The sequence below is a fragment of the Anoplopoma fimbria genome, chromosome 14, assembly GCF_027596085.1.
Source record: "Anoplopoma fimbria isolate UVic2021 breed Golden Eagle Sablefish chromosome 14, Afim_UVic_2022, whole genome shotgun sequence".
Taxonomy (NCBI): domain Eukaryota; kingdom Metazoa; phylum Chordata; class Actinopteri; order Perciformes; family Anoplopomatidae; genus Anoplopoma; species Anoplopoma fimbria.
The window spans coordinates 13638294-13666118 of record NC_072462.1 but is presented as its reverse complement, the minus strand read 5'-3'; the positions used below and the strand labels follow the sequence as shown (position 1 = coordinate 13666118).

Genomic DNA, 27825 nt, shown 5'->3' with positions numbered 1-27825 from the left:
TTTGTTCAGCCCCTCGTGCTTTGTTCTAAGGATTAGTGTTTCAGGGAAATCCATTTATTTTCCAAAGTACTGAATGTGAAGATATTTCTGTGCTATAGAGGTCAGTGGTCAAGCTTAAAACGTATAAGTAGTAAGTGTACCGATACTGTAATGATACTATTCATTATTTTGCCAAAACTAAAAAAAAAAAGAAAATAGAGCCCAAATAAACATCTGAAACATTTTATTAAAAGCATGATGGGACATATTCATGTCCTCATATGGAACATAAATACAAAATATATTTATATGTACAAATTATGGCAAAGACAGATAGAAGCGTACCAAGAACTTTCTAAAAAATGTTAATTCACAAAAAAAACAGAAAAAGAGAATATTTACTTTAGCTCCCAACGTGTTGTTTATCAAAGGTAGATGAATCAAACACAACCACTGTGAACTTGGTACATGATCCATTCGGGTTCAGAACTCAACATCTCAGTTCGTTAACTTTGAGGTACAAAAATTAGGTATGCACTACTTAAGAATCCAAACCAAGCACACAGACAAGGTCAACTTCTTTTTGTACAGTACCATTATACAGATGTTCTTCACAGCTAAAGGTTTCAAACTCTTAGCTGATTAAAATGTATTTCTGCAGTTTGTACCTCTCTTGCTGATTTGGGAACTTTTATGACAAAGGAAATATAGAAATGTACATGGAACTGAAATGATACACTATGACCTTTAGGAGAGGATTTGCAAAAATCTCATTGCATTTATGGTGCAAGTTTACAAAACACTGTTGCTGAAACCAGAGGAAAGTTTTCATTCACTCATCTATCTTGTACTGTGTGGCAATATTACTATTATAATGTTGTCCTACAAATATTCAAGAGTAGGAAATGCCTTTCAACCCCAATCGACTGTACTCTGTATTCCACAGAGGTAATACAAGGTTCTGACCACAGGGAGGCAGCACACTTGCAGCACGACCTAGAATTAGTGCTTCAATATTGTTCATGGTATTAGATTCATCAAAATATGACACATCCATCTTATCCATCTGCTTCTACATCTATGTTAAGTGATGATAATAATGGCAGTAAGCGGTAGTCTGTTATCAGATGTTGACAACATTATGGGCAGCAGATTGCATTACTTTCAAAGCTAAGCAGAAACACATAACTGGAGCTTGAATCCTCGCACAACTCTACTCTTGGACCGATAAAAGAAGCAGCTATTTCATACCGTTTGCTCGGTAACCTTGGTTACCGCACACCGTGTGAGGAGATGCATTTATGCAAATGCAGAAATGCACATAAATAACATTTATGTGGGAAGTCCTATTTCACTCACTGTCAATTTGAAGGAATTATATTACTTTGTCAGAAAAAAAATGAAGCGTTGTTATCAACCAGTAGAAAGTTTAAACTGACCAAAGCAGTGTCACTGGCTGATGATCCTTAATACTGTTACACCAGTTCTTTATGAGCAGAGGGAACCACAAACATGTAATGATAAAGCACCATTGATCAGATTTTTTACTTGTTTGATAAAGACAGTTGGTATAAACATCCTATTTCATATCTTTAAAAAACTGGTTAAGATTTCAGTGCAAATTTCTCTGATGTTTTCATCAAGACTGTTACTATCATTATCTCTTTGTGATTCCCACGACTCATGCTGTAGGTCTGCTCATTAATCGTCCATATTACACCGTATGCCCATCCTGTGCCTCTACAGAACACATCTGACAGCACGGAATACAATCTTGAGTCTGGAAAAAAAAAATGCTAATTAAGGCATTCGATTGAGTACATTATTTCATGTTTGTTTCATGTTCTCCCAAATGTATTTCCTTCTCACACCATCGAGCTTAAAATTCTGCTTGTTTTCCCCTTTATATTAACACACATTTAGAACATAACACATCAAGCAACATTTGACAGGGCACCACCTATTGCACATGGAATTTGTCTTGTTATTTAAAATCTTGTTAGTTCACCCTTCAGTGCCGTCTTTAAATGTTGGCTCATCCCTCTTTCATTTCTTGCGCTTTTTTTATTTTCTTTGACATGAAGTTATGCAGCGTTATTCACCGAGTCCTAGCTGGAAAAGCCACCGGGCGGCTCCGGATCGGGGGACTCAGGGTCGTCCTGGTCGTCTGAGGGCAGATGGACGCGCTGCTCGTCCATGCGCTTGGCCTGCACCCTCTGGATTAGACTGAAGAAGTCTTCATCAGGCACTGTGGGGGCGTGGGGGCCTGCTTCTGGTGGGGAGCACCGCTGGTCATCAATTCTAGAGGACTACAGTCAGAGAGATGGATACATTTCGAGTGTAGAAGCAAACGTGGCACAGCATTGTGGCGTGTTACCTGGGCAACTTCTTCTATTCCTTGCACGACAATCTCAATTATAAGACTATTAATTAAGAATTTAAGAGGATTAAGGAGTGTCGTGTGAGTTGTAGCCTCACCTGGCACTTGATAAGCATGTTGAAGAAGTCATCGCTGGGTTCTTGATGGTCTCCCTCACCCACCAGGTGTCCCAGGTTGTTGTGAGTGATCCTCAGTCCTGGAAGGTTACCAACATTGACCCGCTGGTCATCTAGACGGCGGCTCTGGGAGCTAGCGATCAAATCAAACAGCTCCTCAGTCTGGGGGGAAGTGGTAATAGCAGGATCTAGGAGAAAAGAGAGGAGTCGGGTTATAAAAAATAAAAAAAAGGAGTGCATGTATATTTTAGAATAGTCAATAAAGGGCCCAATAGTTTTTGGAAAACTGTTCTCAACCAACCTATTATTTCGTTCAGGGAGGGCACGGAGTTGGCACCACCTTCTCCGTTGTCTCCGTTCTGTGGCTCATCAAGATGGCAGCGCTGGTCATCCATGCGGCTGCTCTGGAACTTGCTGAGGAGGTCAAAGAAGCAGTCTTCATCGGACGGGTCACGGCCCAGCTTCTGATAAAAAAAATGACAGGTTGGTAGAACACTCTCGTTATTGGTCAGCACTAGACTGAACATGGATAGTACAGGAGAAATTCTGCCACTTTTCTAGTTAGCTAGTCTCTCTGATTTTGCTGGACTTCCTAATTATGTTGAACCATTCCTAGACACAAGAAATATGATCTGCAGATCTGCATGACGACGATGGGGATTTTCAAGGCGGCCAGCTTGTGGATGAGAAAAATAATCCGATTAACTCACATGGGCTGGCCTTGGCCTAGATAGTGAAGGTGGTACAATATCATAAAATGTCATGTAAAAATAAACAACCCATATGTATTTAAGTAAAATGGCCCACATAGTGGCACCCTGTAAAAGCAGATATAGCAGTATCCGCCATACACCACAGAGCATGTTGATCATTTATAACTTGAATGTGATTGAATATTAATGTATGTAGTGCCACGTTGTGATAGTTGTACTGTTTTTGTTATATTTTTGATTTATTTAGTGTATTGGCATAATAAGACAAAAGTAATTCAAAACATTTTCATTGGTTTAAACGTTCACACTTGAGCAGTGCAGGAAATTAGCATATAGCTCGAATCAATGATCCGCCGATCAATAATTAAATCACTAACTGACTAAATGCTATTCATTTGTTACATCCTAACAGCCAGTCAGCCTCTGACGTGCTTTAACACCCAGAGGTGCTCTGTCACATCAAACTGAACGATGTTCCCTCCTTCAGTGTCACAGTGTAGCTAATGTGTTTAAAAACATACGCATGAAAAATGTTTTGGCTACCAATCCACTGAGCCAGCAAAGCAGATGTGGAATGTATTCTGTTTGAACAGAGCTACTAAAATATTCTGGCAATCAGTCTGCGACGTTATGATACCAAATGAGGACAGCAGCAATAAAAGGAGCTGAGTTGTAACGTTGAGCGAAAATAACAAAGAATAAGCTGCTGACCAACTGAAAAATCGGAGAACATATAAAACTGCCAACAATTTATTATAAATATCAGACAAAGCAATATCAATATAATTTAATTTTAAGAAGTAAATAAACTAAAAGCAAATTAGTTCAACTTCTACAATAGGCGGAAATTCCTCCCAATTTCAAAAGGCTCTACTTAGAAATGTCTGGGGTCAGTTCCAAGAAGAGGTTTACTATAAACCTGGATAACCCCGAAAAGTGTTTTACTCAGCAAAGTCAAACAGATAAATAATTAAAACTGCCTTTTGGAATTAGAATTGGGAAATGGAAGAGTTTTCTTTCTTAACCATTTCTACAACATGCATCTCGATTGTGAGCAAAACTAAAGAATGAACCAATTAAATCTCAACAGTAATTTTCCACTCATTAAAATAAAGCAACATATACTGAAATTGTGAGAAAAAAAACATATTATCTAAGCATCATCAACTTAAGAGTTTCTATATATACTATATAGAATATTCATATGATAAATATAATTAAAGAAAGACTTAAAGTAGTCATAATTGAAGACCAACAAAATATTAAACTACATTATACAGGTCAGTTCATAGCTAAATATCATAGATACAGTATCATATCATTCTGCAATTAATCAAGTTTTTTTCTTAAACTGACTTAACGTTAATTAACTATACTAACCATGGATCAGGACTCAATTGAACTAGTCATACTTGACAAGACAACACACACTTTAGTGAAGATGAGCAACAATCACTACATTGCAGAATCAGTTTTTAACAGCGGGTTAACGGGAGACGAGGTAACTGTAAGCATCACAGATCTAACAGCTCTTTGACGATCCTTCTCTCCTCCGTCTTAACAAACTTCCCCCATTAACATTCACAATGAACAAGTTCAACAATATATACCACAAGCCAGAAAAATGTATCTCTAACATCTCTAACACCAACTCCTGGATGAAGTTGAAATCATTTCGCCTCACAGCAAGATGAGAAGTAGGTCAGCGTCAGCAGACAGCTGATTTCACTCACATTTTCTCCCCTAGAACTCTTTTTCTGATGGAAATCAAACCAAGCTTCAAACAAAACTGAGCTTTTACTGATTATCATAAAAAGCTCTTCATTTACACTGCATCAACTCCCTGAAAGTGAGTAAAATAAAGATACACAAATACATACACAGTAACATGTCCTAAAGATCTAAAAGAAAACAAAGTTAATAACCTCTGTTTTTCAAGCTGTAAAACATAAATGAAATATCTTACCAGCAGCACTTTTTCTTTGTCTCAATCTATCCCTCTCTCTCTCTTATTCCTCTCTGAGCTCTCTTTCCCTCTTGCTCTGTCCTCACACCTCTGTCTCCCCTACTTTCACCCACCACTTCTCTCTCTCTCTTTCTCTCTCTCTCTCTCTCTCGCTTTGCTCCCTGGCTGTGCTAGACTCCCTCTCCTGTTTTATCCCTCTGTTCCAGCCTTCTCTTTATCTCGACCATCCTCTCTCTCTCTCCCTCTCCCCCTCTCTCTCCCTCTCTCCCTCCCTCTCCTGCAGGCCATTTCTGTGCTGTTCATCCACTGTGGGAAAACAACTCATTATGGGAAGCTAGGAGGGGGGGGGAGGGGGGGGGTTGACCCTGTGGGGAGGGTAGCAGCTCTGTGATGAAGGTCACATTAGCAGCATAGGGGTGAGCTGGGGGGGAACAAATGGGAGGAAGGGCGAAAGGGGGTTGAAGAGATGGGAGCAGGGGTACAGTCATGAGAAAATTGCATGCCAACGTTTGCAGCCAGCAGAGATCAAAAACTAAATTGACAAGAACCACCAATGTCGGCACTCAACTCTGTCAAAAAACCTTCTATAATGTATTCTCATAACAAGGGGATATCTTCCGACAAAAAAAAAAAAAAAATCTCCCATGGGATTGTTATCTACTTGCTATTGACCCACTAATCAGCTGTGACTTATAGCGGTTTCTGTCCTTGGCCCAATGATCTCTGTGTGGATCTCTTCACTTCCCTCTCTGTGTTGTCCAATTAATCAAGTAGGCCAAAGGGACAGAACAAGAGAGAAAGAAACATGTGATGAAGATGAGAGAGAGAGAGAGAGAGAGAGAGAGAGAGAGAGAGAGAGAGGAAATAAAGGTAGGACACGAGTGAGAGTAGGTGGGAAATTAAGTTGTGTGTGAAAGGGAGGGAGGGGGGGCTGAATGTAGGACATTTAGAATATATCAATATTGCACTTTATAACCTGTTGTGTTCAAATCTTAATTTATTACAGAGGAAGTATAAAGGAAAACTTAACCTAAAATTAAAAAAAAAAGACCATGTGATACGGGTAGAAAGCTCCAGATTGAGCAGGGAAGTACAAGATTGTTTTATCAAATGCTGTTGAATTGTCAAGTTTTAGGCCAGCATTGATGGGAAGACCATGTGACACGGCCAAAAGCTACAAAACAAGAGAGATAGTTGATCTCGAGTTGACAGTTCATTCAATATCATGTTTCAGTCAATCTATAAAAAGCTAAAGATTGAATCCCTTCCTTTAAAATGCGTCACCGATCGATTGGCAACCAATATTGGCATCAATATTGTAGTTGTCCAATTAGATTTTTGTTGGTTGTTGCACCCTGACGTGATTTACAACGGGTTCTTAAGACATAGCAATGCGAGAATGGGAACTTTATTCTGATAACTAAACTAATCATTCGATAGTTCCAGAAAGTTAGAACACCATTTATTTTTTAACTGCTCCTAATGATACATCCTAAAAAAGAAATAATCACAAATTCTAACTTTAGGAAAGAGTGTTCACAGACACACAGCTGGCTTTGAAGAGATTGAAAAAGGGGGCATGCTTCAAAGTCACCAGGATTACCAACATTTAGCTCTCCGGGCCCTTGTGATGAACTACCATCACGCATCCCAGTAATCTTCACGCTTTTCCAGTGTGTCAGCTGGCTGATTACAACAATTATCATTGTCACAGAAGCAACACATGATGAGGTGCTGTGGGGGCAAAGCATTGTGGGGATACAACATCTGTGAAACGGCATATTCATTAAGAATCTGGCTCACAGCAAATGGAGCACTGTTGGCTTTTAACGAGAAGACACCTTTCACACTGTATCTGACTTCTAACATAATGCTGTATAACCTCATGGGAAATTAAGGGAGGTGTTCTCAATTTAAGCTCTGTAATTTATATCATTTTCTCTTTAAAGCAGAAGCCCTGAAGACATTTTGGACAGGGAATTAACAGACAAGAAGGGGAAAAAAAGGTAGTTAGCTGAATTCAGCAGTCAGCGTTTCAGGTCCCTGTGATGCTTTCTAGGAGAAAAAAATAAAACTATCTTTTCTAAGGTGGGCTCATAGTGATTGAATTAAGAGGCTTTAATTTAGGGCAAATGTGAACTAGGGCCCGTTATCACACATTTTGGTGGGCTGCTTAAAAATAAAATTGTAGAGCTTCAGCAGTCTTTCTTTTCTGTTGTCAGCAAAATATAAAAGAAAAATGCATTTTTGAATTGCCCCATCCACAGGCTGTTTAACTAAGTCTCAAAACTTTCCACTACTTTCATTTTAATAATTCTAGAAACTTGACAGTGTTATGACTGAAGCTATGTGTGGTGTCAGAATGTGCCAAATTTACATATTTAGAATCACAGTTTCAATTAAACATCAGTTCCAAATTATTAAACAATATGGGAAATATCTTTTCAGAATACTATGACATACTTCAGGGGGCTGAAGAAGAAATGATTATAAGGCTGAAGCCAAAAATAGATGTTACAAACATCTTTGCAGGAATAGTTTGACATTAGAATGCACTTTTATATTTTTTATTTTTATGGTAAATATGCAGGGACTGCTACCAGTCGGTTAGCTTAGCAATAAGACTTGAAACAGGTAGCTGTCCGTAGGTAGGCTTATATCTGGCACAGCCTAAGGAGCAAACTTTGTTCAGAGTAGGAAGCTAAAGAGAAAATGAACTGCAGCTACTCACTGGCACTGGAGGCGGGACTTGCACGGTGATGTCATCGGTGTCTACAGGAGAGTCCAACCATGGCCTTTCATCTGAGGACTGACTGTCAGGATAGCCTTTTCTTTTGCCTGGCTGGGACAGCTGACTCTTGGATCTCCCGGGTTCCAAGTCTTGGTTCTCTCCATTCTGCAGTAAAAGAACACATTGTTAGAGCGGGATTTATAATTCTTTGGGGAGAGAATTCTTTGGGCCACATTTACAGGCACATGTTTCCTGAAGTGAAATGTGAGGGAGATAGTTCACCTTATCCGAAGAGTACTTCCAAAGCTCTACACTGTCCATGCTGTTTCGCTTGGTGAATTTGGGTCTTGCGCCTACAGCAAAAAAAAACAAAAAAACCATACAAAAATAAAAAAAGCTTATTACATAACAATTAAAACAACTTATCTCACAACTGAAAAATCCTTCAAGCAGTTTAGCAGGGAATTAAATCAACCATGCGGGGTGCTCTTTGTCGGTTCTCATGTCAACATTGGTCCCATGATGTTCGCTGTGGATATGAGGTTTAGGCAGACAACCAAACAATCTGAATAGGAGTCTGTTTGCCAGCTACGCACCAGAGAGTGAAATGTAGGACATGGGTGTGAGCTTCTGCCCGGAGAACACAGAACACAAAAGCCAGACTGACTGTACAGATAAAGACTGTACAGTTTCTACACGCTTCTTTTTATATGTATCAAATGCTACCTATCAATTGGGGTGAATCTATAATGATAATAATACATTTTATTAGTTGAAGACAATGTTGACTAAAAACTGTGCTTTAAACTGCGGGCAAAGTCAAAAATTTCCATCGTGTCCAAAAATGTACACACTCATTGCTTTGTGTCACATTTAGCCTCAGTTCAGACATAACACAGACACAGTCAGTCTGTTATGTCTGCCTCACCTTAAGTTGGTTTTAGATTTAAATGGCCACCTTGTGTACACACACACACACACACACATTCCAATTAGCTTGCTCTAGCACACACGTTATTTTTGTCAACATGGTTAAAAGTGCAGAAACTAAATAGTCTGCTGGCTGCAGTTTTATGGTGATTTGTTAATGCTTAACCCTCACACATTCCTAATATCAAAAATGTCCTCGAGCAGATGGATTTTATTTTCTTACTATTTAAGTGAGATGGGAGGGACACAGACACACACACACACACACACACACACACACACACACACACACACACACACACACACACACACACACACACACACACACACACACACACACACACACACACACACTATCTTAATCTCCCGTGCCCTCTTCTGTGCTATGGCTAGGGACACTGAGTAACTTGCTTACACAGTGTTAAAGAAAGCAGGTTACGTAAGTTTTCAGTTCATTGAGTCACTATTTCTTCTTTTAATATGTATTTTTTTGTTTGTTTTACAAAACATATAATTGTATGAATTTAAATATTCTACATTATCCAAATATTTTGCATAACAAATCATAAAGAGAGAAGCAAAGATTAATGTAAATACTTAATTCAATTTACAGTAACCCTAAAAGCAATGGACCTTTGACACAAGCTTATGTGTTATGTACAAACTACTCTCGTTGTTTTTAAATGACCATAAATCCTCTGACATTTAGCTTGGTCTGTGTAAAACCAACATTGTCTCATTATCTGAGAAACTACAATTTGTGGGAACAAAGATAATGTAACGTTTACCGACACTTTCACAAGAGGAGTTTTCAAGTATAATTCTATTACTATCATTCAATAGAGGGTTTATGAACATACAGTAAATGCTGGGTTCTCTTAATTCAGACTCTCACACTCAGTGGATTTGTATGTGTGTGCACTTTTGTTTAAAGGAAAAGTTCAACCAAGTCTGGGAAAAACACTTATTTGCTTTCTTGCTTAGAGAGATTGATAGCACTCTCAAGTCTGTTAAATTTGAAGCGGTAGCTAGTTAGCTTAGCTTAGCATAAAGACTGAAAACATAGGGAAACAGCTTGCTTGAAACAGTTTGAAGGTTAATAAATCTGCCTACCAGCACCTCTAAAACTCTCCATTAAACACATTTAAGTTTGTATATAAAGGTAAAAATAACTTGTAGTGTCACCTTGCATCTCAAATTCTGAACTGGAAGGCGAAAGGTCGCTCTCATTGACCCCCAGCGCCTCCATCAGCTGCTCCACATTCATTCTGGCTGTCAGTTCCCCATTTCTGTCTCCAATCTGAGGAAGAAATTAAGAGGCAGGGACAAAGAGACAAGCGAAAACAGATGAGTCGAATAGGTTGAATGCAAGAAGGTTTGAATTTACCAAAGATAGATTTTTTTTTAGTATAAAAGAATGAACTACATTTGTAAAAAGATGTAAAAATAGTCTCACTTCTTTAGATATGTCCAGGTGCTTTCGGGCATAGTGGAGAGCTTGTTTGTGGTTCTGTAAAGACACGTATGCATTTCCCAGACTCCAGCAGGCACGGCCCTCTCCAACTCTAATGAGACATGAACATACAGACAAATGTTTAAAAAAAATAACTATTCCTTTGCTCATGCATGACTGTGTGCATGCATAGATAGAGATATTGCTCAGTCTACCTGTCAGTAAGCTCCTGGGCTATGTACAGGTGTTTCAGGTGGTAATCTATGGCCCTTTCATACTGCTGCAAAAGAGTGTAGGTGTTTCCAAGACTGTAACAGGCCTGAGCCTCCATCACCTGGTCCCTCAGCTGCCTGGACAGCTGCAAAGTTTTCCTATAGAAAAATAAACAGAGGAATAAATTGAGTGAAGGAAACATAAGTGAGTATGGGAAGTGAAAGGGAAAGGGAGAAAAATATGAAAAAATATTCTTACAGAACTTTGTGTTTTAAAGGGTTTTCTTGTCATGTATCAGAATGTTTGTCATCTTTTAATTGCTACTTCAGTCATATTTTTTATTTTTCTGAAATTGGTTCAGTTCACCTTCCCTCCACTAGATGTCAGACTCTCCTCTTTCCTCACCTGTAGTATTCAGTGGCCGTGTTGAACTGGCCCAGGAATATCAGGGCATTGCCGAGGTTACTGTAGGCTCGCCGTTCTGCCGCTTTGTCCCCAAATTCTTTGGCTATGGATAATCGCTGTGAATGACAGAGTGCAAAGGTCAAGTCAAACTAAATTAGCACAACATCTTAAAGATCTCTCTTAATTATAGCAGCTAATTGTGAAATGTTAACTTCTCGAGTAATTTCACCTTACTTTGCCCTATGTTTTTTTTTTTGTACAAGCAGATGCAATTACACAAGTTCATGTTGAAAGCTCTGTTGGGCACACGATTCCATGAAAAGATGTGCTGCTGCAGCAGAAGAGCATCAAATCATTTGATCCGAATCCCTTTAACAGAAGTGTGCTGTCCTCTGTGGCACACTTGTAGATTTGTAATGGGGAAGAGATGAGAGGCCGGCTTCTCCCATGAGGAAACAAGTGGTTAACAATGAAGAGTGACAGAAAAGATCGGGAGAGAGAGCATGAAGCCATGCCTGTGACTGATTCTCCAGGAAACCAATTTCCTCCATTTTTTTTCAATGAGAGGTTATCAATCTCTGTACACAGGCTTGCTTCAGGGTGAGCTGTATAGTGATCCACTGAAAAACTCACCAAGATGTTATTTACTCGCAAGACACAGATTTCAATGAAACACTTTATTGTCTTTAGCCTCCATCCCTGTCGTTGCACTCACTGCCACCCATGCAATATCCACAACTCTGCTATTTGTACTAATTCAGAAGGTAAAAGGTACAATACATTGACAAAAGGAAGTCCCTCCTTTACTCTCAAACTGTCTGTGCATTGGAGAGTCTGCTATTTAGCATGTAAATTTCAGTCAGACTACAAAGCAAACTGGGTAAGATCTTTTCTCAACAAGAGGCAAATGCACAATAGCCTGCTTCTTCACCAGGTAAATAGCCACTTGTTTGCTTATGGGCTGCACGTCAGAAGCACACAAAAGATGGTGAACACGACAATGGTCTGCAGATTTATTGTGTGGGACTATCGCTTCAGGGAGGGCAATCCCTGGCTAGGATGTCACACAGGATGTGCACAAGCCACTGAAAAACATCAGCAAACCACATTTTATTGTGCGTGTTAATGGTTTGGACAAGGCAAACCAAACATGTGTACATAAAACAGGAAGATGTGTTAATGTTCACAGTATTTGTGAAACCTGATCTAATTAAGGGGGAGATGAAAAAATATTTAAAAAAATCTATATCAAAACTGCACTTGTGTCTCTTAATCTGTATTTCTACTCCCATTAAGTGAGATCCAGTTCCTGAATAGCTGGAAGGATAATGACCTTGTGTCAAAAGAAACGTAAGGCTGTTGACATGGCGACGCGAGGTCACTGCTCTGTTCTGGCACCACAACAAGGCCGATAACTCGTATCTAGTGCTATTAATACGATGTAAACATCTTGTTTTTCTCACCTGACGGTGGAACTTGATAGCTTCGACAAAGTTTCCCAGCAGGTAGTGGGTGTTGCCCAGGTTCCCATAGGCCCTCCCCTGAGCAGCTCGGTCTCCAAGTTCTTTGACCAAACACAAGTTCATCCTACAGACAGAAGTGAACACCAATTTAGTAGCAGTATGTAAATGATGTTAAAGTAAACGTGTTAACATTACACAATATCAAAATATAAGTCTATAATACTCTCATAAATATGTGTAAACAATGGTAGATGTTTACTGTGATTAGTTATGAAACACAATACATGCTAATCGTATTTCTTTTTGCATATGAAATAAAAAAGGACTAACTTGGCCTGTAATATGTACGATGTATCTATGTATGAGTCCTCTCTTTTACCTTGACAGTTTCTCTATTTCATGGTAACTGCTCCATTGTTAAAAAATGGCTTTAGTAAGGCCTTGATAATTGCTCTGTGGGATGAGATATTATTATGGGTTTATAATGTTTCATTTATCCAGGCAATGCCAAATATGTCTGCTGTTTTAAGAACCGTCCTGCTTTACATTTCTGGAGTGATTTATGATTTTTATGGAGTTGGATTTTCCGAGTGAACCATCAGAAAGTATTTAAACACATGTTTTCTGAATTTTGCTGCTTTAATATAATATCATCAACATTTGTATCTTAACACTGATCTCCACATGATCCACAAAATTGAAGTGTACTATATTTGTTGCTTTATTTAATTACATAATTTATTAGGTATGGTTTTTTAACAGATGGATTTTTTTAAGTGTTAAGGATGAAAAAACGCTTTTGTCTAGCCAAGACTGAGCAACCCAATGACACATTTCTGACAAACTGTAGTACTTTTTAGCTGTGAAGGGAAGATCTTGTCAAAAGAACAGCAGTGTGTAGTGTTTCACAAAACTGGGCTATGAGGCAGATTGGCCTGAAGGAACCGCTTTACACAGACATGAGCCCGGGGTTTGCCAGAAGGCATTTGTAACACTGAGAGCATGGAGTAAATTATTCTGTAGTTCTGATGAAAATAAACTGAAATCTTCAGCAAAAATGTAGATTCACTTTCTGTTGAATACTGAACCAACTAATCATCAATTCTCACAGCAGCCCAGCTGTAAAGTTTGACAGTGGCAGCATTCTGTGGGGTTGCTTTTTAGCATCAGGGACTTAAGAGTATTGTGAAAATAAATGGAATAATGGATAGTAGCAAATTCAAATAAATGTTATTCTGTATATAAGTGAGCTAGATCTCAGGAGAGGTAGCTTTGAGCAAACAAACTGGCTACATAGGAAAAATCAAGTCTGGACTGCTTCTTGACAAGAATTGTGAAATTTAAAAACACATCAAGATGTGCCCTGCAGCAACACATGTATTCAATAATAATGTAAGGGTTAGTAACTGCCAGAGGTGAGTCAAAGTAGGGATCAAATGAGTGACAAGATGTCTGTATGGATTTTTTTGAAAAGCAAAATATTCTAAATCCATCAATTTTGTGGATTTTTTTGCATTAAATCCATTTTGACACCATGACATGCAGTTAAGCTCACTTGTCCAGGCTACCACTGTAAATTTGATTTTCTGTATTAAACATCCATCTGTGTACGAGTTCACTACTCATCAATACGTACTCATAAAAGCCAGTAGCCCTTTGCAGAGTGTCTCTGACATCCGGAGGCAGATCCCCTGGTTCCTGTGTGCAGCCCCATAACTGTTGTTTGCCCTTTGCATGAAACACGTTGCCTATGTTATACAGCGCTCTGGCCTCTCCGACCTGCAATCAGACAACACAACGCAAACAACACAACACAAATGAGAAAGGTGAAACAAACTGAGAAAGGCTGCATAAAGATCTAGCTCTCGATATCAAGATGATAATTGTCTTTCTGTGTCATTTCCTCGATACTAATCATTTTTTGAAAATGATTAGTATCGATGATGTGTTTAATTTTATAATGCTCGGAAGTAAACTGCACGGTATAAAAATACTGCATATACCGTACATGTAAAATGTAAATGTCTCAAATGTGATTAAAGTTTGATGGGGTAAATTAGCAAATAAACAATTTTAGACTATGAATTAGAAAACATGCATATTACCTTGTCTCCTTGCTCCTGAGAAATGTCCAGGTGTCTTTGACAGCACACCACAGCCTCATCAAAGCGCCCCAACACTTTTAATGTGTTACCAAGGTTACCACTGGCCTTTCCTTCTCCAATTCTGTCTCCTATCGTTCTGAGAAAGCAAAAACACACATTTTTGATATTCAGTGGTGGGAGCAACAGTTTTTTTTGTTGTTTTTTTTCTAATGCAAATGTCACCTAGTGAAACAATATCCATTAAGGTTCTCTAAGAAGATTTAATTAGGAGACGCAGTACAGCACATTTTTAATTGGCTGCTTACATATATGTCCAGGTCCCAGAGGCCCTGGTGAGTCTGTAATGTAACAATGTAAATCCTCCTGGGGGTCTTTGATCAGTTCCCCGCTGAAGAACCAGCTGCACTCACTGCAGGGGTCCACATTACTCACATAAGCTAAATATCCAGCTGGTTTTGTTGACTGTTGCTATTAGAAAGTCCCCTCACTTTTTCTTGGAATTTTCATTGTCTAACTCAATGTCAATATGCTAAAATTATTAAAGCTCTTTATGCATCTGGTCTGGATATACAATGGAAGAATCATTATTATATCATTCCTCTTTTAGAGAGCTCTGAGTGCATAAATGAGCTGACTTGTGTTGTGAATAACTATAACCCAGCTTCAAAGTTTTCTTTATTAGACAAAATCATTAAGCTATTATCAGGCCACTACTAAAATGATTCATGTTTTCTAATTAAACTGCAATCAGGCCACAGAGCTAGCCAATCTATTTTAGTGCCTGTTAAGTGCTTCAAGCCCCCACTGCAAACAAGCACCAACAAATATGCATTCAGTGCCTCATAAACTTCCCTTTCTGTCCGGGGCTCATTTGGTTTTGAATGCTGGGATAAACACATACAGGCCTTTCTTCAAGACTGGAGAGGGTGATTTGTAAAAACAAAATATTGATGTTTACTGTTGATCATGTAGAGTCAAATTACAAGCAACATTCAGGCAAGATTTCCAACACCTAATATCTGACTGGATGAAAATACCAGTACTACCAATACTAAAGTTCAAATTAAAAAGGGAAATTTTGCAGATTTTCAACCAGCTTTGCATCGTTGCACCATGGTTGGTTTGTGCAAGTGAACTATGTCTGGCTGTCCTACGTGTTACAAGCGGCGGGAGCCAAAAACTAATTTATGGGGCGACTGTGGCTCAGTAGTACAGCAGGGCGGTCCTTCAATCAGAGGATCGGCGGTTTGATATTCCCCGAGTCTGTGCCGGCGGTGTATGAATAGGTATTGATGTTAATGAGAGTCCTGATGGGCAGGTGGTACCTTTTGCATGGTAGCCCCTGCCATCAGTGTATGAATGGGTGTGAATGGGTGAATGATGACATGTAGTGTTAAAGCGCTTTGAGTGGTCGGAAGACTAGAAAAGCGCTGTACAAGTACAAGTCCATTCCCATTTATTATTCACACAGTGGTTAGTAAATTGCACAGTTCACTTTTTCTAAAAGTAACGTTTGGTGAAGGTCATACGTTTGTTCCAGTCTCTAAATCCAACTCACTAGTTGGATTGTGTATCGCTCCATAAATGCAGGTTGGTGCTAAAAAACAGCATGCACATTTTGCATTGTCTGGATAAATAAAAAAACATGAACCCCTAATAATATCACATTCCTCAGGGCAATTATCAAGACCCTATTAAAGCCATTTTTTTTTAACAAGTGAGCAGTTAACATCAAATAGAGAAGATGTCAAAGATGAAAGAGAGGACTCGTACATGATTACAAGGTAAATATTATAGGCTAAATTAGTCATTTTTTATTATTTTATATGCAAAAAGAAATACAGTAACTAATACTTTGATCAGCTCAAAACAAGTAGTGCCAACTTTAACTATGCAGTATTATAGCAGCTATTAAAAAGACCAATGCTCACCTGGCCAAAGTAAGGTCATGTTTGTGGTATTCCAGGGCTTTGCCGTACTCTTTAAGGTAGAAGTAGGCATTGCCCAGCTGGCTGTAGATGGCACTGAGGGTCTTCAGGTCTTCTGTGCCGACTTGCACGGCCGCCTCAAAAAACGCTGTCCCCCCTTTAAAGTCCCCCGCCTTGCACAGCCGCTCTCCTTCCAAGGCCAACTCCAAGCAAGAGGCCTCCATCCTTAAATGGTGTAGAGACGCAAACACATACATACAGGGAAAGAAGGAAAACATTATCAACATTGTTTCTCCTTAAGCTGTGCGGCGGTCCGTTGTAAAAGCCTGTGGTTTCTCGACCTCTCCTGACTTTTCCCTTATTTTTTAATCATCTGGATTTGATGCAGTCTTACGTGTGGGGAAAACAGACATATCAATTAAATAAGAATTGGATAATGATATTGACAATTATTATTGTGGCAGTGTAATATCTTCTCAGGGTGAAGTATCACCATGACAACAAGGTCTGTAGTTAAATCTGTGGACTGTTGCCTTAGCAACTGAGTCTAAGGATGAGGGATGAGCACCTTGAAAAGGTGTTGCACTTTTCACTCATTATGTCGGATTTAAAAAGACAAAGTTGATTTGCATTATTGGCTGACATATATCAAGTTGATTGCTAACAGAGATTAAAGGAAACCTTGAATTCTTTCTATGAAAAGATATTAGAGTAAATCATTAACTGATATTGTTCATCGTCCATGTGACTGTGAATAAAATGAATTCCTGTGTCAAAACGTGACCATCCAAGTGTATCTCTGCTCTCCTACATTGCTAAGATGAAATATAATAGAAGCAACACGTTTCCAGAGATATATTAAAAGGCTAAGTCGAGAGGAGTCTTCCTACCAACTCTACAATGCCTTTGTCACCATGGCAACTGCTGGCTCAATGAAGCTGACTCAGGGAGTGTAAAAGAAATGTTAACTTACTGTCTATCGATAAAGGTACAATTCAATCACAAGTATCTGATGGAACCTATTTCAAAAATATGAAAAGAAAGAATCATAGAGCTAGGCCTATAGAGATGCTGTGCACAAAAAAAAACACAAACTTTTTTTGACATGTTTTTTCAAAATAAATCAGAAACCAGGCGTAATGTGAGAGGAATTTCAAAAGAAAATATCATCATGCACCAAAGTATTGATATATCAAACCAAAAGTGTGTGTGTGTGTGACCATAAAACATGTACCTGTGTGTACTACCACACAGTACATGGAGAGAATTTCCATACAAACTCACAATATGCATAACAAGGCCTGGTCAGAGAGTTGCATCCAGAAAGTATACACCCCAGACTCTTTGTATAATCCAAGATAAACTAAAGGCCATCCGATTTGGCTCTAGCTCTAAATTCCAGATACGGTACTAGAATGTAGAGTTAAGCAAGGATTATCCTCAAATCTAATCTGTTTTACACATGGCACCATTGAAAAGTATAGCATGGAGATACTCAGTGCCATATGTAGTTTCACCTGCAGCTTTAGTAGAAAACACAAAGCGTCCAATTGTTTCATAGGTACATTAGAGAAACCTCCATCTTTTTACACTCCTTATCTCCCATGAAGTATAAATCGCTGTTATTTATTCTCCATGTACACTGGTCAGTGACCCATCTTATTTTTGTATCTATTTTTTTATTGATCTACCTGTTCCCCTTTTCTTTATATTGCCACATTGCAATACCTCATCATCCATGATTATGTTCAGGGACACAGGAATGTTTACATCATTTCAGTTGCAGCCAAACTAATATTTTAGGTCACCGACAAAGACAATTAAGACTGTGAGTGAAGAGGAGGTTAGAGACCTATAAGTATAAAGAATGGGTGCATTACATTTATTTGGAGTGACTATTGTCACTCCAAATAAAAAGATGTATTACTGAGGTGTTATGTCCATGTCCTTTTTTTTGTTTTGTTCATTTATCTATTGTTATCTATTGTGAAAAATTTGTAAATGCTTAAAACAAATAATGTAGCAACTACATACATACTGTTTAAAAGTATTTACCAGTTTTTCACTTCCAAATAATGAAAATTTCCAAAAGCTCAGATTCTTCATTCAGTAAATGGGTAAATTGGTATCTTTCAATCAACCTAAACCAGTTTAACACGCCCCAAAGGGTATTTTTAAGCTGCTAAAACAGGGTCACTGTACCTGAACGCATCGTGTGCCTGCTCTGCTAATGTGCTGCTAATGCTACCCCTCCTGTGCCGACACAGGGCAAGGCCATGTCTCGCCATACGAGCTTGCCAGAAATGTAACTAACGACATGAACTAAATTCCATTCAGGTGCGTCAGTACGCTGCAGGCACAATATCTGAGTCCTTCCACTAATTAAAAAAAAAAAAAACTCTATCCCTGTATTGATCTACCTGTTCCCCTTTTCTTTATATTGCCACATTGCAATACCTCATCATCCATGATTATGTTCAGGGACACAGGAATGTTTACATCATTTCAGTTGCAGCCAAACTAATATTTTGATTCCTTAAATGTAATAAAGCACAATTCATTCAGAACAAGCCCTTATGTATTTTGTAGCCTGTTTGCCCTTTTGTAGTCAAAGTAAATTGTAAATGCAAATGTCTCCTCTGTCTTACTGTTTGCCCAACACCAAAAGGGATGTATTGCAGCAGGTACTTAACAGTTATTTACATTACCAACATGATATTCTGGTAAAATGATCTCAACTTGTCCTGATCTGGAATCAGTGTGCACCAATGTCAGTTGGTTTGTAAAAACCTTGATTGGCAAGCAACAAAAGCATCACATAACCGGTCCTACGCAGTGTTGAAGCGGTACCTTTGTTTTTGCTTGGTTCGTGTTTTGTCCACATACACCTGTAGCTCCAAGTGTAACGGCCTGATCATAGCTTGTGGTCGGGGTCCACAGTAGACCAGTCTGCACATAGCTCTCTCTGCTCCGGTCAGAGGGCAAGGCTGAGATGCCATGAGGGCAAGGGTTAACAAGACAAGCTACGGTCAAAAAAACAGTGAGAGCTACAGTGCATTCCAGCAGTACACTTGTCATTGATAGTGCAGTGCTGAGACGTTAAGTGATATCAGCTGATACAGCTAATTGAGATGATTTTTTTTCAGTTTGAAAGTCCATGTTGTCCATTGGATAACTTCAGCAATGTTGCAGAAAACCTGGACCCAACCAAACTGGAATTGTAGACACGGTCCCACAGCAGCCAAATATCACATCTGCTTCTCAAGTCTTCGAGAATGTTCTAAAAACTTTACGATGAACCTTCCACTCCCACAGTTAAGTGGGAATGGTAGAAAATCCCACGAAAGAGCAGTTCCAGCCACAGTTGTGTTTATTAGCAAAAACATGTTGATTCAACAGTTTACGGGCATGTTTTACTAATCCAACTGAATTTAATCAAGAAGTTGTCCGTTGCTGTAATGTCATTCAGTTCTCACTGTCCCCAACAGAAATTTGTCCTCCTTTTTCATCCTCTCAGCTCTGACAGCAAGATCCATTGTTCTGACTCGCCATAACAAGCCACACTTTGAAAGAGGGAGTGTGTACTGCAGGGGAACAATTTGGGTGAGAGCAGGGCTACAGTCAGGCACGACAAAGCCAGTGAGACACTTCTAAGCTTGACCATCGCTCCAATGAGAGACAGAGAAGACGGATGAGAGAGAGAGAGAGAGAGAGAGAGAGAGAGAGAGAGAGAGAGAGAGAGAGAGAGAGAGAGAGAGAGACAATTGCTAATCCAGTGACCTCCACCTCCTTGGTAGTGACAACGCAGTGAACTGATTGGCCCAGACTAATCCAACTCTGCTGACACTGACACATTTATCAGGTCACCGACAAAGACAATTAAGACTGTGAGTGAAGAGGAGGTTAGAGACCTATAAGTATAAAGAATGGGTGCATTACATTTATTTGGAGTGACTATTGTCACTCCAAATAAAAAGATGTATTACTGAGGTGTTATGTCCATGTCCTTTTTTTTGTTTTGTTCATTTATCTATTGTCATCTATTGTGAAAAATTTGTAAATGCTTAAAACAAATAATGTAGCAACTACATACATACTGTTTAAAAGTATTTACCAGTTTTTCACTTCCAAATAATGAAAATTTCCAAAAGCTCAGATTCTTCATTCAGTAAATGGGTAAATTGGTATCTTTCAATCAACCTAAACCAGTTTAACACGCCCCAAAGGGTATTTTTAAGCTGCTAAAACAGGGTCACTGTACCTGAACGCATCGTGTGCCTGCTCTGCTAATGTGCTGCTAATGCTACCCCTCCTGTGCCGACACAGGGCAAGGCCATGTCTCGCCATACGAGCTTGCCAGAAATGTAACTAATGACATGAACTAAATTCCATTCAGGTGCGTCAGTACGCTGCAGGCACAATATCTGAGTCCTTCCACTAATTAAAAAAAAAAAAAACTCTATCCCTGTAACCACTAATCATTTTATTAACTTCAACTGTTTGTTTCCTGCTATGACATGAAAATTAGTATTTTATTACTATTAGGCAAACCCACTATTTTGCCTGCCATTAGACATACAATTTGTGTCAGTTACACAGTGTTAGACTTTCCCTTAAAGGACTCCTCGCCTTTCTCACAGCATGTTGACTTGTCAAAGCACAGGTGTTACTTAGAACATTGACTGTGGCTCTGATCTATTCATGCATCCCAGTTGTAACAGTGAGCCAGCAGCACAAAACCAGGACCCTGCAACCAAAGCAGCTACACGGAATTCAGTCGTCAATCATTGTATTATTTACACCTGTGCTTTTGTAACTGTGACGTATTACAATGTCTTTTGTGAAAAAGGCTTATGAGTGACCTCTCCAAAACAGATGCTGATACCGCAGGCTGAGATCATAACTGGAGAGACACATATCCTCTTTGATCTGATAACAAAAAAAAAGTAAGTCCTTGGCAGTGTGCACCAGTTGGTCCTTTGTATTCTATTCCCTCGTTACTCATATCTCTCTAGCAGTGGAGAATGTGGAGAAAAAAATCTTAAAATTCTCTGATGTTGCGCTCATATATATTGTAATTTATACAATTTGCAGATGAATGACGTAACCAAACATTGATGCGAAAAATAGTATAAAAATTAAATATGACATAAAGCTGTCCAGGCCACTGAATTGCTAAACAAAATCCCTGATGCTAGACAAATGTGTCTCACAATATGCCGTCTGTTGTCATACTTCCTAAACTAACTGTCCCAGTCTTGTTTAGACAGCAAGGATTTATGAACTAACAAATGCAAACATTAAAAATATATATATAGTGAAATAAAATCTACTTCCAAATGCATTTTAACAAGTGGACATTTTTAAATGGGGCAATAATGAATATTTTGGCCGTCGGAACCATTCAATCCTCTGACCAAACTGTCTTCCTCGCTCATAACATCTTTTGAGTGGGCTGGCAATAACGTAATCACGACAAAAAGTGGATGGAACTGGTTGCCACTGTAGATAACAGCCCTTCCTTCAAATGTGCAAGGTCATACCTTCGGCTACAACAGAAAAATATCAACAGCAACTACTTCTGCAGCAGTAGGGGGGAAACCCTCCAGCTTTGAAATCGTTCAGTGGGGAAAAAAGGACTTAAACGTTGGGCCCACGAAGTTGTAGATTGAGGCGCGGCTACTCTTCAGTGCAAACAGGAAAGTGGAGCAGGCACTGATAATAGTAGGCCGGGGGATGAAAGGTACAGGGTCAATGCAATTACGAGATCAAAGAGGAAACATGTATATGATTAAGCAATCCTCTCTATGGTAGAAGACAGCAAATGCAGTTAACCAATCAGCTAAAGGCTCTGTCCCTTCAACTTGCCCCAGTGTTATGGCACTGAGCAAGCCTCAATTGTGTCTGAAGCTGCACACAGGGTTACACCATGTCCTCAAGAGGCTCACAGAATATACTTAAGGCAAGGGGGGGATGTTTGTTTCTTTTATCTCCTTTGCTTCTCACAGAAAGGAGGATATAAACACTGGGCATGAATTGAACGTCCATGATAGTCAAGGACCCCGTCTGATGGAAGGAGTACAGGATGGACACAACTGTTTCCATTTCCATCCTTCTGTTACCTAGGAAAAACGAAGATGAGGACAAAGACATAAGGACACAGAGTCCAGCAGCAGATGGTGCAGGGGCCTCTGTAAACCACGACCAAATTGTAAAAGCCTGAATTGTAAAACAGATTGTGGAAAAAGGGTGTAGGCTTAAGAGCGCCTGGCGACATTGTTAAATAACCTCAGTTGTGCAGTTTTAAGTTAAAGGCCAATATATCATCACTCATCTTGATCAAAGTCGGTGAACTAAAAGTACTGCGTGAGAGCTAGCTTGAGTGCCAACTGGAAGACGGAGAGAAAGACAAAAGAAAGAGAGACCGACACTGAGAGCAAGACATTTATGGGCATGTAAAGAAAGGCAAAGCAAAGGGACGGCAAGACGGAGACAGAGACAAAACGAGGATTATTCTCCGAGAGAGGTTTTTCACAGTGTCTCTAATTCTTGTCATCTTTGTGGTCGGAGTAAGAATGGATCTGAGCAGCGCAGTGTACCATTCCCTCCTCTGATTACCACTCTAATTGGTCTGTTTGGGAGACAATCATCCCATAATAGCCTGCCTGTGGTCTAAGAGACACAGTTTTCTCAGTGTTGTTCCCATGACAGCACAGAGTACATTGGACAGGTTTCAGGGAGAAAGTCAGGGAGGTGGAAGTGAGGTTGTGTGATAGCTGAACTGTGACATGGTTGAGGTTTGTCCTCAGTGTGAAACTGCATGGGTTTTCTCTGTTGTATAGCAAACAGAGTTTATTTGGGGTTCGGGGCTGTTGGTGGAAAAAGCTATCAAAATACATGATCTCACCTTGGGCTGCAGGCAAATCCATAAATAAATGAATGAAGAACATTATTGTGTGCCATAATTAGCTTATCGGTCATGGAAATGATTGAGTTGCAGCCCCATTGTGTTTTACATCATTGTAAACGTATTCTCTTTGGTTTAGACTGTTTAGTCAGATGAATAAGAAATTTGAAACTGGCACTTAAGCTATGGGAAGTAGTGAAGGGCAATTTTACAAAAATGTGTTAGAGACCAAACAATAAATCAATAAACCGAACAGCAGATTAATTGAACATGAAAATAACCTTTACATATTTTATTACTATTTTTAACAAAAATGAAATAGTTGACACAGTAATTGAAATTCTGCAATATACAGCTGCTACTGTACACTACCTCTTCCATTATATTCTATATGAATGAAAATCCAAGTGGCAATAGATTTGGAATAGTTTCAATATGCAGCCACAACCTGAATATGAGATATCCCCCAATGAAATCCTGATCATGTCATTTTCGATGAAATGTATTTCCTCTGAAAATTAAGCAATTTTTGTATTAAATTCTTTAGCTTGGAGCTCTGTTATTAATGGATCCTTATTTCCATTTTTATTCAGGGTTCAACACTACACTCCCCATTATTCTTGGCTTAGCTTAGAAACTCTGTGCTCGGAGTAGTAATCCAGCCATAATTACAGAGTGCCACGGCCAGTTGTCAAGGAAACCAAAGAGAAACTCTCCAGGAATGTTTTTTCCTCTTGCAGCGCATGTCTCTTTCATTAATAGCAAAACTGTCTCCTACTTTTTTCTTTTGTCTGATTCGCTTGTAAAACTGCATTTTTTAATTTTCTGTGATTCAGTTTCTCTTAACCCTGTTTTGTCTGAAGCAATATTAACGGTGCAGAATGATGTCACATGGTCCTGACAATAGAAAACGTTGAGAGAACATAATATGACATTTAGGGAAGAATATTTGTAATTTTATATCATAAGGAGCAATTCCAATGATCATTGGTCTATGTGAAGAACGTGACATCTAATGACATGCCCATCTTCCGAGTCAGGCATTTATCCTTTTAACAATGAGGTGACATAATCACACCTTCTTTTGTTGATTGTAATTGTGCCAATTCTGTAGCTGATTTAAGACTGGAAAACGTTGTATAAGAGCAAAACAGCTGTATCTTCTTATTTACATATAAGAAGATACAGCTGTTTTGCTCTTCTCGGCCAGGACAAAGGTTATATTAAGAAGCAATTCAAAATTAAGTTTCAGTCCACAGACTGCCATCTAATTTACAGAATCAGTTATCTGATGCTTCAGAATAAATTTCTTCTATCCATAGCCCGGCACTGTTTTATGGCTAAATCCAATCAACTGAATTAATGTCTGGAATCAAAGGCCTAACAAAACTGAAGCATTTTACAGGACATGTTTGTTAACAAAGACCACGGAGATAATATCCTTTTGTGTCTTGTCTGCGTTTCCTTAGCAGCTACACACAAAAAGAACATATACAAACACACACACACACACAAATGTATCCACAACCAACCCTCATTGCAGTAGGATCATCTATTGACTTTATCTGTTTGTAAAACAGAGAGTATGCAGACACTGAGGGTAGACCGGCCGGTAGGACATGACCAGCACTGTGACTCATACTGTGTATTTCTCTTGTGTGTGTGTGCATGTGTGTGTTTGGGACATGGATGACCTTTAAGGTTGTATGAAAGTCACTTCAAAACTTTCAACCTTTATTTACGTTTCCACCAGTACACCCTGTGTCTCAGACACTGGGCTTTAGATAAAAGGGGATGTAATGAGTGAAAATCTGCTCTTTGATATGTTGGTTACTTTAGTAAGAAAGTTTTGCAGAAAATATGTGCTTGCTCAAAGTATGTAACACAGTTACACACTTACTATATTACCTTTATTTGACTCGCAGCACTCCCCTCCAACCATTCCTTTGGAAAATGTTACCATCCAGTTATTATTACATTGGATAATTTCCCTACAATTTTGGCTTTATACGTGGGTGTTATATCTGATTTATCCTACTTGACTGACTAACTAATAAAGATGTGGAGGCACACCAGTGTTGTGGTGATTAGTAATTTTCAAAATATTAAACAGAGATGCGTCATTCTGACAAGTTTTAACAAATCTGATCAGCGGTGTCTTAGATCTGCCAGAAAGGCAAACAGATAAACTGCCCCGTGGGCTAGTTGGTGCAACTGTCAAAAAACAGTCATAAGTAGGGCTGAAACAATCTAGCAATTAATCATTTGCAAATTTTGTGACAGGTGGTCAATTTTTGGAGCAAAAATGCCAAATACATTTGCTTTCAACTTATCAAAAGTGAGGATTTAATGCTTTTGAATATGTGGTAATGGACATTTTTCACCATTATCTGACGAGCTATCAATTCATCAAAAAAACATGATGATGAAAATGAACTATTGATACTCCTTAAATCGAGACTGCCGTCGAAAGACAGTTAAAAGAGTTAAAGCTGTTCTAAGACAATACAGACAATAGTGAGGCGAGAAAAAAAGAGAGAAACTTTGCAAATTAGTGGGAACATGGTTATGACATATGCACCAAATATGCAAATAAGGGGGGGGTAACGTGACACTTTGACAGATTCTGCTACACAAATCCATCTCCCCACACAATACCTCTACCCGCATCTGTGTCCAGGGTTTCTTCCATGTGATCTCCTGACTGTAGAACATATGGTATGGTTCTGCATCCACATGGCACGTATATGTGGCCAACCTGGACACACACACACACACACACACACACACACACACACACACACACACACACACACACACACACACACACACACACACACATCTGATCGAGGCTCCCCTCAGTCTGCACATTCCAGCCACAAGCAGCTCAATGACCCGAGCCAGGAATGAGGCTCTGATCCGGGGCTCTGGGTTGGGAGCTGTGGCTGGGTCTTGGGGCTTTAAATCAGTGGAAGCTGGCTGGTCAAGTTCCTTCCTGCCTGACTCCTCCTCAGCAAGCAAAGCCCTGAGCTGGCAGCCCCCTATTATTCTTCCAGCTCTCTCTCCCTTCAGCCGCTCCCTCCTTCTTTCTCCTGCAAGGACAGGACTACACAGCTGATCCCCCCCTCCCTCCCCCCGGTGTTTTGCAGGTTTACCCCCGGGGGTCCTACCTTGAGTGCAGCCTCTTGCTGGCCAGGTCCTGGTCCACACCGTTAGCAGCCGACTGAGCCATAGAACCGCTGCCTGCCTGCCTGCCTGCCTGCCTGCCCGCCTCCTCGCTCGCTTCCTCCCGCTATGAGGGCCCCCTCACAATTACTTCCTCCAGAGACAGCAACCCTTTTTTTTTTTCTCTGCTCTCTGTCGTTCCGCTTCTCTGTCACTCCCTCCTCCTCCTCCTCACCCCCTCCTCTTCGTTTCTTTCTTTCTTCCTCCCTCCCCTCTCTCTCTCTCTCTCTCTCTCTCTCCTCTCTCCCCCTCACTCACCACAGTAATGGCAGCTGCCGAGGAAGTGAGCCCATTGTGCAAATAAAACCATAAAAACACAAGGCCCCGCCCCCCACCCCACCGAAATTGCGTCACAGGTTTGGGGGCGTGGCTTATGCGTGAGAGCCTTAAACAATGTGCTGGCTGGTGAGCAAGGAGCAAACTGTGTGTGTGTGTGTGTGTGTGTGTTTCACATTTGAAAACACATTTTCATGCACAGACACATTCAAAGAACGTAATTGTATTTAGATGTTTTGTTGTTGTTGTTTTTTTTTTCCTATGACAACACCACAGAGTAGATGGGTGTTGAGGGGTGTGATCACAAGTTTCACCTGGGGCCACCATGAGCAGTGACGTCATTGGGGCCCGTTGTTTATGTCTCAGCATCACAGTAAAGTGGGAGTTTAATCCACCAAAGGTCAGCAAAAACGAGGATTTCAGGGCTTTATTTACAGGCATTCATGCAGTATATCTACTACCATTAAAACGTTTCATTAGTCCCAGTCATTCGACCTCACATACATTGCAGGGTACTTTGGCTTTTACTTTCATATTTCAAGTAAACTCTTTAAACATATACAGTATCAGTCAAAAGTTTGGACACACCTTCTCATTCAATGGTTTTTCTTTATTTTTATTTTTATTTTTTTCTACATTGTAGATTAATATTGAAGACATCCAAACTATGAAGGAACACATATGGGATGATGTGGTAAACAAACAAATGTTCAACAAACCAGAATATGTTTTATATTTTAGATTCTTCAAAGTAGTTGAATGAGAAGGTGTGTCCAAACTTTTGACTGGTACTGTATATATATATCTGTTCATTTTATATCCCAACATGAAGATCTAAATGCTGGTTCAAAGCTTTTTTTCCATACTGCCATTCAATTATTTTCTCATGAAAAAACCAGAAATGTCTAAAATATTGAGTCTTAAAATTGAGTCCATGAAATAATAGCTCCATAGATTGCCAAAAACCCTTGGTTCTTCAGAAGAAAATACCTGTCAAAACAGTTGGATCATAACATTTATTCTGTTGCAGTGCTC

The 27825-nt window shown here is 39.5% G+C and overlaps 1 protein-coding gene across 1 annotated transcript; it reads right to left on the bottom strand.

Annotated features, from left to right (window-relative positions):
* Nucleotides 1-226: 226 nt before the first annotated feature.
* gpsm1b (G protein signaling modulator 1b) lies at nt 227-26688 on the bottom strand. Its single transcript, XM_054612257.1, has 14 exons — nt 26460-26688; nt 16386-16607; nt 14455-14590; nt 13986-14128; nt 12350-12473; nt 10887-11002; nt 10484-10639; nt 10272-10380; nt 10001-10115; nt 8168-8238; nt 7886-8050; nt 2777-2939; nt 2458-2663; nt 227-2288 (listed from the first exon to the last, which is right to left on the bottom strand). The coding sequence occupies exons 1-14, from the start codon at nt 26519-26521 to the stop codon at nt 2088-2090; spliced, it is 1989 nt and encodes a 662-aa protein (XP_054468232.1). The 5' UTR covers nt 26522-26688; the 3' UTR covers nt 227-2087.
* Between the last annotated feature and the right edge of the window lie 1137 nt (nt 26689-27825).

Coding starts and splice junctions, on each gene's coding strand:
- gpsm1b (XM_054612257.1), bottom strand. CDS start 26,521: ATGGCTCAGTCGGCTGCTAACGGTGTGGACCAGGACCTGGCCAGCAAG. Junction 10,640..10,886: donor ACGGCCACTGAATACTACAG/GTGAGGAAAGAG, acceptor ATTTTTCTATAG/GAAAACTTTGCAGCTGTCCA. Junction 8,051..8,167: donor GGAAGTACTCTTCGGATAAG/GTGAACTATCTC, acceptor CTTTTACTGCAG/AATGGAGAGAACCAAGACTT.